Here is a 12293-nt window from a genome sequence, read left to right on the forward strand (position 1 = left end):
ATCTATCTATCTATCTATCTATCTATCTATCTATCTATCTATCTATCTATCTATCTATCTATCATCTATCTAATGTAAATCACCTGGTGAGAAAACAAATTATCGAGCACACTCGATTAATAATTAATGAGGGGAGTATACTAGATTTCTAATTGCCTAACAGTAATTGTGATTGCAACAAATTTCACAACCTTTTCTCTCCAGAAATATTTCCATATTTAGTGACCTGTCAAATAAGAAGTGAACAATCTTCCAAAACTTCCCTATCTGTGGATTAAGAAAGGCATTGATAATTCAGCTAGTTATATAATATAAAAGGAATATCATATGATGTTTTTTGAAACGTTCTGAATCTTGTAAATTACCTCGATAAAATTGTAGAGGAACACTGTGAAATTTTTCTTTTAACAGGGAAACTAGTAAGACATTATCCTTGGTGAAATAAAAGTCTCTCCTATGGATTTGGAAAAGGATGTTTGCTATGTATTTGGGATGAGACAGCAGTTTTCCATACATGCCATTGTGAACAAAGAAGAGTTTTTGACTAAATCACACTGAATATCAGTATTAAATGTCCAGTGTTTCAAATTCAACATGAACACAGAATATATTTTAATTTATACATTTGTCTATTCATTCTATCATCTCGCTCTTTATCTTTTTACCTAATTGTTCATTTTATTAAAGGACAAGCTATTATAAACAATTAATTGCATCCAGATTTTTAAAATTATTACTGCCTACGGTCAAATTGCTGTCTCATTCTATTTTTTTAAAAAAAAACACATATACCACTTAGGTATGCAATTTTCCAGTGTTAGAGCATACTTCTGATTGAAATAAATCATGGTATTGTCATCTTGCATAGGGAAAAATATTTTGAATGAAATAAAATTACTATTGTTACTGTAAGAACTTAACTGATTTTTTGTTTACCGTCTCTTTGCGCATCTGTTGTGTCCTAAGATTTTTCTCTTTCATTCACATAATATTTGTACAATTTGGCAATATCAACCTAGTGTTGAGAAGTTCTGTCAAAAATAAACTGGGATATCTTGTCTTTTTGGTGTTTGAAATGTTCACGCTGCCAAGCTGATTCTAGATTGCTTAAAGATGTTCGCACAAAAAAAATTCTCACACTTTAATACATTTCCTCTTTTTAAAGATGTTGATGAATTAAGCGAAGACATGAAAGAAGGTCTCAGGCACCTTGCTAAGACTCTGCAGCTGTATTTGAAGGTGGAAATCCAAGATGTTTCTCAGCTTTTGCCGGCCTTAGATATTTTTCAGATCTTTGCAAAAGTAAGTGTTAAAAGAGATGTCTGAAAACTCTGAAAATATGTAGTCACTATTCATATTTTTTGTGCTTTCATGTTCTTTGAAAGAGCTATTTTAAACTGTAATACACTGCCAGATATCAGACTGAGTGAACAGTAAATTTATATGCCACTTCAGCAATTACAGATTCTCCTCTCAAGGTCAGTATATTTTTTTCTACTAGAAAGAATTAGCATATTTTTTTTTAAAAATATGACAAATTACATACTGCTAACATTGAAAAATAACATAAGATTTTAACATTAAAAACATTTATATGTTGCTTCTGAAAACATAGCTTATGCATTCCTTTTTGTTTGAAATTGGTATCTCTATTGAAAAAATAATGTATCACAATGTATATTTAATGCTTACTCACTGTGATGTATGCCTTGCACTTGTTACCCAGCATTAGAAATTTAATTATTTTTTTCATCTCAATATAAATGTCAGGGGAGGTTAATAATGTTCTACTGCATTTATTATCACCTACTATTTGCTTTAGATAACTGAAAGGGTGACTACATGGGATAATTTTGCAATTTCTTATAGCAAAATACTACAGCTATAATATACTGTAAAGTGACTTTACAGTATATTACTATTACTATTAATCTTCCCATCCTTCCTTTCACCCATCTTCTCTCACTTATGACTATAACTTTGTTGCTTGTATCCTTACGATTTTTATTCATTGTTTCTTGGTATGGTTTCATTTATGAACAGTTTTTAGTAATTTGTATAGTAAACCATACAAGTCAGTTACAGGCTATTTGATGTAGGTGCTTTGGGAATGAGAATAAATCTATAGCAAGATGAAAGAGAAAAATTAGCAGCCCTATGCAAAGGTTACTAATTCCTGACATATTTTAGAAAAATATATATCTAATAGAGATTGAAATGAATCTACTTTAACCTCCCCCTTTTCTTTCATCCTTAATAACACCCAGTGTTATTATTATAAATATGCTTAGTTTTGCTGCTATACCAGGAACGTCATTGGAAGCTTGGAATGAAACATATGAAAACGAAAGTCACAAAACAGAGTTTTATTCATGATAACATGATAATTAATAATACCCTAAAAGTGATACCATCTATCTCCTGTGGAATTTAATATTGCAGGTTGTTTGTAACAATAAATTATGATTAAACAAATTTTTCTTTAAATACATGGTAAGCATAAAAAAGCTAGTTAGAACATTCCAAAATAATTTGTTACTGTAAGCACAGTAACAAATTATAAAAATATATAAATAAAATGAAATTAAGGAATTAAGGAAACATTGATTTTTAAGTGTAATACGGTTATAATTTCAAAGGAGTGGTATAAAACAAAGTAAGCATTTTTAAACTGAGAACATTAGTTGAGGAGAGAAACCAATTTATTCTATGCTCACTTCTTAGAATATAGTGGTTCATAAATATATTTGAATGAATGAATGAATTCTTTATTGGTCAAGTGTGATTAGACACACAAGGAATGTGTCTTGATGCATATGCTCTCAGTGTACATAAAAAGAAAAGATACATTCATCAAGAATCATAAGATACAACACTTAATATAGTCATAGACAGAGGTGGTATTCAGCAGGTTCTGACCAGTTCTGGAGAACCAGTAGCGGAAATTTTGAGATATGACAGAACGTCAAATTTGAAGGTCTCTACTGTTGATACTGTGTTGTCTAGTATTGTAAGAGTGGTAATATGGGGAGGTTTCTCCTAAAGTCTACCACCATTTCTACGGTTTTGAATATGTTCAGTTCCAGATTGTTCTGGTTGCACCAGAAAGCTAGTTGTTCAACCTGACTATGCGCATTCATCGTTGTGTTGAATGAGACCAATCACTGTTGTATAATCTGCAAACTTCAAAAGTTTAACAGATGGATCATTTGAGATGTAGTCATTGGTGTATAGGGAGAAGAGAAGTGGAGTGAGCACACAGCCTTAGTGGGGTCCTGTGCTGATTTATATAGGTATCTGATGTGATTCTGCCAAGGTTCACCTGCTGTTTCTGTCTGTTAGAAAGCTTATGATCCACTTACAAGTGTGTTCAGGTACTACAAGCTGGTTTAGTTTTGTTAGAAAAATGTCTGGAATGATGATATTGAATGCTGAACTAAAGTCTACAAAGAGGACCCGTGTATAGGTATTTGGAGATTCAAGATATTGTAGGATATAGTGCAGAGCCATATTAACAGCATCATCTGTCGGTCTATTTGTTTGGTATGCAAACTGCATGGGATCTAACAGCGGATCTATGATGGTTTTCAGGTGGGACAGCACAAGCCTTTCAAAAGTTTTCATAACTACAGATGTTAGAGCAATTGGTCTGTAGTCATTCAGTTCCTTGATGGAGGGCTTATTCGGCATTGGGATGATAGTAGAGTGTTTAAAGCAAGAAGGAACATAGCACATCTCTAATGATTTATTGAAGATTCGGATGAAGATGGGGGCCAATTGGTCAACACAGACTTTTAAGCAAGAGGGAGTTATTTTGTGTGGGCTTGGTGCTTTTCCTGGCTTTTGTCTGTGAAATAGATCTTGCACTTATTTTTCTGTGATCACCAGGGGTTGGGGTCAGTTGTGGGAGGTTTGGCTGTTGGTACGTCTGAGATGGGGTCAGTTGTAGGAGGCTTGGCTGTTGTTGGTGTGTCTGAGATGGGGGTTGTGGAGATATAGGTGGCTATAGTTTCCTTTCAAACTTGCAGTAAAACACATTCAGGTCATCTGCCAGTTGTTGATTTCTTTCAGCCTGGGAAGGAGGTTTGCCGTTTTGCATTTTAATTTCACTTTGGGGATTTAACAAAATTGCTGTGTGTACTGTATGTGTGGTATCACTATTCTTCAAGAATAAAAGTAATTTAAAATAATAAAACTGAAACACTAAATGTTGGTTCTATTTCTCACAGCATGCACCTATGTGCAGAAAATCCAGGATCTTTAGCATTTCCAAGTAAACTTGCAAAAGATGTCTGACTGAAATCCTGCCCTCCCGCCATATATACATATGTACATCCTTATATCTCAAGGATTCTCCATTTGTTTTTCCATCTTCACTAAACATTTTATCAAGGTAGATTCCTTTATTTTATTAGTTCAAATTTATCATTGGGTAACTTGAAATTGGAAAACTGTAGTGCAGCAGTCTCAACGTTTTGACAACAGGGACCAGTTTCACGGAAGACAATTTTTCCATGGACTTAGGAGGCTAGTTATGGTTTTGCTCACTCACCTGCTGCTCACCTCCAGTTGTGTCGCCCGTTTCCTAGCAGGCCTAGTGGTTGGGAACTCTCCTGCAACATTTATATAGTTTTTATAATTGTATATAATTTGCATTGGCTATTAGGAGGCAATATATGACCAGATTCATTCTTATTGAACTTATTAAATATACACTGCCAGATCTTATTCTGTGGGCTTCAGACATACTCTGAAATTGAACTTATTGATTATTGTATTTTAATTAGATAAAGTGCATGAATGGTGTAATGTAAGCTTAGAGAAAGGTAGATGCCATTTTGATAACATCTCATCATTTCAAATTGTTCCCTCAGCTATCTCTGTCACATATTAACTACCTTTTTCTTGATACAATACATGAATTGGACTATCCATGTTCCTATTTAACATAATAACATATTTTCTATTCCCAATTAAACCTGTATCTTCACTTCCACGCATATATTTATCAACCCAGGGGGAGAACAGATCACTTTCTTCAGGTCAATTTTAATTTATATTATTATGTGGAAATTAAAATCTTTAATTTAGAGACTACTTTGCATGTCAACATAATGCTGTTCTCATCCTACCCATTCAGAAGTACAGTACATGATGTGTGTTGGCACAGTTCAGTTATAAAGCCCTATCTATAAGAAATATGGAGGATGCAGTAATCCCATTATGCTTATATATGTTTTTTTTCTTGATAAGATCACTAAGTATGCTTATCTTCAAAAGAGAAGTAAATTTTGTTCCGACATGGGACAGTAACATTAATCTTGGGGCTATTTTTATTATGTATATCTAGATCTTTTTTTCCAGTGATTTACAGCCAGAGGTACAGGTGGGTGGGTGTGGAAATCAGGATTTTCATGATGTTGAAATAACCTTTTTGATACTATAATTAATCTTAGCTACTGTTATTTATTATAACATATAATACAAACAAATGAATCACTAAGTTGGAATAAATTGCAATTTAATTAAAAGTTCTGAAATTGCACTTTGAAACTTTCATGTACTCAAGACATAGCTGAACTATATGAATCTTCAAGATTATAAAGTAAACTGCCTTCAGAATGCAGAGGAAAATTGATTTATTTGTGCAGCATAAAAGAGGATAGATTGCTTTAGTCATGAAGATAAGGGCTTTTTGTATATATGAGAAATAGGAAAGTTCTTTGTCTAAATGAGAAACACAAGATCTTTTTTAAACCTTAGAGACCATCTTTTCATAGCCTTCCATATTGTCTTTGAGACAGAATGACTTTGATCACTTTAATATAATGTTGACCAACATTGGCAACTTTAAGATTTGTGGATTTTAACTACCAGAATACTCCAGAGACATATGTGCTCTGCAGTATATTGTGTAACCCTCAGAAGCTTCTCTTTATCGTTCTTCCAAATTCAATTACTATACTATCTACTTCTAGTTTTATATTTAACCGTAAGGCTTTCAGAGGTTATGATATTCTTTTAATTTTTAAAAATGTTTCGGAATTCACTTTTATATCATAGATCAATCATGAAAATATGAGCTCAGGTCAGAAGCAGTCTCCCATGAAGCCCAATGAAAGGTTTCCCACTTCTTAATACTATCTATAGTAGTAAGAGAGAAAGTTGTTTTATAGCAGGTTTATGCCTGTGAGAATATGTTATCATCTGAACTCTGACAAGGCCTATTTGGAAAGATTTTGGCCATGGGATGCAAACAGAGAAGATTGAAAATGGCAACTTTGTGACCATTTCTCCCACCAATGTCATAATTGTGAGTGGGTACTCAAGTGCCCAGATCACAGACATGTGATCATGGGGGTTGTGCAACAGCCAGAACTTCAAGAACCAAACAATGTCCATTTTTTCAGTGCTGTGGTAGTTTTGAACTGTCACTGAATGAATGGACATAAGCCCTGAACTAATTTGTACACAGTGTACAAGTGTATTCTTTAGATAAGCTTTATTTTTATTTATCTTGAATGAATATTATTTACTTTAAACTTTGGGGCAACTGACTAATCCTTTGACTTTTGTGTGTGTGTGTGTGTGTGTGTGTGTGTGTGAATGTGTATGTGTATGTGTATGTGTAAATACAAGTATATAAAGTAATAGATTCCAGTTATTAAGAATGGGTGATACAGTTGGCTAGGACTTTCTGAGAATGTTGAAATGGTTTAAGAAATCATGAATATCTGGGGCCCAAGTAGTTTATGTTTGTGTTTGCTACATGTTATCTATTAATAATTTCCTGCCTTTAAGAAAGCCCCCAAATCCTGTTTATTTTCTCTACCTTTCCTTGAATAGAATTTATTGCCCTCTTCTGAATTTTTAGATGCAACTATCTGCTGTTAATATGATGAGAATATTCAAACCCAGTTATTTATTACAATATTACCTGTATTGTGACTTTTGATGCTGTAAACTCTATTTAAAGGATTTAACATTTAAGAATAATTATCAATAATATATGCCATATCGATTGGCCGTTAAAGACTATTAATCAAAATCTCCATGGAAGAAAAATTCTCACAGTTTATGGATTATAATTTTAGTACAGTTAAACCATGTGTAATTGACAGACTGGATTTTGTTATAGATTTTATCTGTTATTATTTTATTTTAGAACTTTTAATTGGATAGTCACTGAATGTTTTTATTTGTTCTGGTCTCTGGTCTATGACTGTAATAAACTGAACTGAACAACAGTTTTTAAGGCCTTGCCTATTTCATACTTCTATTGCTGACAGCTCTAATACTTAGGAATAGGAATCTGTAGAAGCAAATATGCATTATTAAATAGTAGCTTACATATTCCAGTTTCAATATGAATCAGTCATAAAAGATTGCAATCAGTTCTATCTTATATAGCACCTCATAATGTCCACAATATTCATAAATGGTTTATCTTTATTTAAAATGTCAACTAAGACTAATTAATAAAAGATGCAATCAGGTTTCCATTTAGCATGACTTAAAATGACTTAATTGTTTTGAGCCTCTCTTTTTCACCATTATTCAGAGCAGATAGGTTTTTTATTTTATTTTATAATTTACAGGAGTGAGCTGTAAGGACTTGGCTTACACTTGTTTAATCAGGCTTAGGAAAATAGATGGGTATTTGCATACAAAGAGTTCTCTATCAAGAATTGTATTCAAGGCCTGCTTCTTGGTTATTGAATTATGTTATAAGAAGCATCTTTTGTTTCTTATTTGCAGGGCAAACCTAACTTCTTTTTCTGCTTCTGCAAAAATTGACATTAAATTGACATTGTTTTAGTAACAAAAAATGGAAATGAAATTTTATGAATAAGTAAAGACATGAACACTTCTATAAAAGTTTAATTCTCATCCCAATAATGAATTCGGTTATACTGCAGTTGTCATATGTAGTGCTTTTCCATAGAAGTCACAATAACCTATTTCAGTCTTTTAATTTGGTGCCATTGGCACCAGATAATCAGAGTTGGAAGGGACATTGTAGGTCATCTAGTCCAACCCCCCACCCAAGCAGGAGACTGGTAATAACATTCTAAAACTTCTTCTAAATTGGGAAATTGTATTGGTTATGCCACTATGGATGAACAGAACTTCTTATTGATGTCTATCAGCTCCAGGCAGATGCCCAATGGTGATACTACTTTTAGTGCTATGTTATATATATTTGAAAAAGGTCTTTGCAACGTGAGCAAGAAACTATACACATCTCCTTGAAGTGGCTTTATTGTTTAAAATGTCATCTAGCTTATTTAGGAAATGCTTTAATCAAAGCAAAGAAACTGGACACCATGCATAGGTGAAAACAATCTGGAATATTTTCTGAAGCAGCTGTCTAAATCTTCTGAATGACATGGCTTTAATTCTTCACCTCTTTCATAATTATAATAAGTGTGGCATAGTTTGTTAAGAAGTTGGAATTCGACCAAAGTGATTAAGGTTCAAATCAGCTTCACCCATTGAAATCCTTGTTACATATTTTGCCATCCTAAGAGTGTGTCCATACAACTGCATGATCTATAAGATGAGGGAATACAGGCAATAGTGTTTTGGCTATAAAATGGTCTTTAGATTAGAAATTGTAGCTTGCACAGAGTAATGGATAGGACCGTGATAAAACTGGCCCACGATTACACTAGTGATACATTGGCCCAAATGTGCACAAATTGACCAGAACTATTATTGTTAGCAGGGACTGCTGCGTGTGGCATAACGTTAGCACATTTGTCTACATTTCTGTGTTTGCTAAAAGGCCTTATCTGAAAGACTTGATTGACTCAAGGCAAGATAAGTAATGGAAATTAATATTCATAGTGGTGCTTAAAAAGTTTGTGAAGCCTTTTGAATTTTTAATATTTCTGCATAAATATGATCTGTTTTCCACCCAAGTCCTAAAATTAGATAAACAGTTTTGGGTCATTTTCCTCAATGAATATATGAATATGTATAATATTTTTGACTCCCTTGTTTAACTGGGTTCTTTTTATCTAATTTTAAAACTTATGGGGAGATGAACATTATAAATAGTCTCAGGTACTTCTGGGCTTGCAGTTACAACAGTTGGGCCTTTGCTTATTTTGAATCCTTTGCTCTGTTTCTTTTATATTCTAGACTAGTAGCGGCTAACCTTTTTGGGCTCCTGTGCCAAAAATTGCATGTGCGCTTGCGCGCGTGCGCTCACGTGCCAGCACCCAAAAAGCAATGCATGCGGGTGGCATGCCCCCTGCGCATGTCTGCGTGATCCCCCTGCATGCTGTGTGTCTCTGCGCATGCGTGTGCGATCCCCCTGCAACGTGCATCTCTGCACATGTGCGCAAGACCCCCTGTGCACCTCTGCGCATGTGCGCACATCTGCGCCCCCACACATGTGCACCAGATACCCAACAACCAGCTGGAGGGCGTTGCGCGTGCATGCGCAGTGAGGCTCTTCCGGGTGACCTCTCGCATGTTGGCAGAAGTGGCTCTGCGTGCCACTTCCGGCACACGTGCCATAGGTTCGCCATCATGGTTCTAGACATTTGCCGATATTAACTTAACCTAAAATTCATAAATTTATATGTCAGCATTCTACATGTTTTTTAATTTTTGGAAAATTTCAGAATGAGCTTGAGTAACTGTTTCATTTTCTCTCCTTTGCTTCAATGGCAACTACTGTATGAACAATGAACTTAACACTTTCTCCAAGTTTTAATTTGTAATATTTGATTTCATATTAAAGATTAGAATTGTATCTTTATAAAGACCAGGCACTGACGATATTCCATAGTTGGGTAAGCAATCAACTAAGCTTTAAAAAATCTTGAGCTACATATATTCTCTTCTTTTGGAAGAAAATATTTCTTTGATTAATATATATGCCTTAAATGTGTGCTTTGTCTTGGATGTTTTGAAGAACAAAATTAGTATCTTCATGAAGCAGCTGAATTAAAATAAGCATACATCATTTCTACAGAATAAAATTGTTTTGCTTTGTAAGAAAAAGCTTCATTAACCATTGCAGAGTATTTCCTGATTACTACCCAACAGATGCGCTGGACAGCAATCTATAATCTAGAGCACAAATATGTAATAAAACATAAGGTTTCACAGAAAAATAATTCCCAGATAAGGATTACCATTCCATAATAATTTTTTTCTGCAAGTTTTTAAATTGAACCTATATCAATGTAAATATTCTAATAATGAATCAGAAATGGTTGGTTTGGCTGGTTTGAAAAATATCACATTTTAATTAAAATTAATAGTATAAAAAACTTGTCTATGGTATGAGGTGCATGGAATGAATTGTTAGCATCTATGTTATTATTCACTCAATAATGCTGAAGGCAAGGTTTTAAATTATTTAATTAGCATTGCCATTACTGTAGTGTTACTAATTAATTTTTTCACCATAATAACTTCTGAGTTATTAAAGTTTTGCACAACAATTAAGCTAGTAATGGTAATATAAAATATGACTGAGAATTGAAAAATAGAAATCAATCCTATTTAGATTCTCAATGTCCATAGGACAACATAAAGGAATCTGATGAAATATAGAATCCTATAGATTTTTCTGGTTTATTCTGTTTGTGACTCAAATGCTGCATTCAATATCCATATCGTATTAAAATAATTAACGCTCCAACTTTATATGAACTGTAAAAAAACTTAACATGGAATGCCAAGAAAGATATGGAGGGTAGCTCTCCCACCAATCTTTACCGTATTAAAATTTGTTTCAGTTTTAAGTATCTTCCTCTGATTGACTTCCAACTTCCAATAATAAAGCCCCCGAGAACGCAGAACAAGACCTGATGATACCTGGAATTTTTAAATATTTTTCTTGATACTTCTGAAGCTGCCTAGAGATTGTTTATGGTAATATTTCATTTCTAATTTACCAACATCTCATGCAAAGGCAGTTAGGAAGCAACATTAAGGGTTTTCACAATGATCCCTTATAATATTGGCTGTGTCACTTTTTGTTCAATTTATGAACCCCATTTCTTCAATAATTAGCTTGAGATCACCAACACCGACAATATATTTAATTTGTTCTTCAATCTTGACTTGTCTTTTGATCTGATTGCTCTCCAAGATCTGATTGCTCTCCAAATGTTGCTTGTCATGTCAGCCCTGATAAGGATTGTGATCATGACCAGACCATTATGTGAAAACCCTCCAAACAAAGTCCAATAGCAAATGTGACTTTAAAACCTACCAGCTGAATTACCTACTATATATATTTGCAGCTTTAGCCCTGTTTTTTTTAGATTTTAATAGATTCAAGTCTCAATCAAAAGCTCTTTATTCTTTTGATGCTTCTATGAGCTTGTCCTGCTGTTGTTCAGAATGTTGGGAAATCAGAAATAATGTAATGTTGTATGATGCTACACACAGTCTTGTTCATTTCAGTTTTTCTGTATCTCTGGAATTTCTCATGATCCTCACATTTTTATTTTTTTCTGTAGGACATGGATGGGGTAGGTTGGTGTAGTGCTTAAGGCACCAGACTACAATCAGGAGACCAGGAGTTTAGTCCTGCCTTAAGCACAGGCATCTTGTTACTTTGGGCCAGTCACTCTCTCTTAGCCCTAGGAAGGAGGCAACAACAAATTGCTTGCAAGATCCTGCCAAGAAAACTGCAAATAATAGTTCAGGCATAGATAGGAGTCAACACTGATAGGAAGGAAGGAAGGGAGGGAGGGAGGGAGGGAGGAGGGAAAGAAAGAAGGAAGAATATAATTAAAGTCCTTATAGCCTCAGCTAATACTCTGCCAAGAACTTTATTCCTTAATTATATTACTGTATTTAAAATACTGCTGTCACATGTTGTTACTGGAGAATCGTTACCAAAACATATGCTAGCAACTTACCTGGTTCAAATAGCTCTTTGTACTCATTACTGTAGTATAGCTAGAGTTGGTTACATTTTCCACCTTGGGCAATGTATTGAGAAATATATTGTGGAAGATAGTTGGATGGATGGATGGATTTAAAATTATATATTAATTGCTTTCTTGTATTGTACATTATATAAAATTTACTTTTGAAATACTTAGGAAGATTTAGAGAACATACCATTAAATAAATTTCTCTTTAAATAGAAACAGAATAGTTGAAAGGTATTCTTGACTGTTTTAACAAGTGGCAAGACTAGAATTGTCTTAGATTTAGAAGCTAAAATGAATCAGGCTTGGTCAGACTACCAGAGAGGTTCTGCTGGAAAAGAAAAATAAGAAAAATATAGGATGGTATGCTCTCACTTACCAGGA

General features: G+C 33.9%; 1 protein-coding gene across 1 annotated transcript in view; it reads left to right on the top strand.

The window, feature by feature from the left end:
- SMYD3 (SET and MYND domain containing 3) overlaps positions 1-12293 on the top strand; it is a 334148-nt gene that overhangs the window by 37452 nt on the left and 284403 nt on the right. Inside the window, exon 5 of the mRNA XM_026669387.2 lies at positions 1166-1302. Coding sequence (XP_026525172.1) covers positions 1166-1302 — 137 coding nt within the window. The remainder of the gene's footprint in view (positions 1-1165; positions 1303-12293) is intronic.

Source organism: Notechis scutatus, chromosome 1 (genome assembly GCF_049901735.1).
Source record: "Notechis scutatus isolate UNSWTSFEM ecotype Mainland chromosome 1, rNotScu1.2, whole genome shotgun sequence".
NCBI lineage: Eukaryota > Metazoa > Chordata > Lepidosauria > Squamata > Elapidae > Notechis > Notechis scutatus.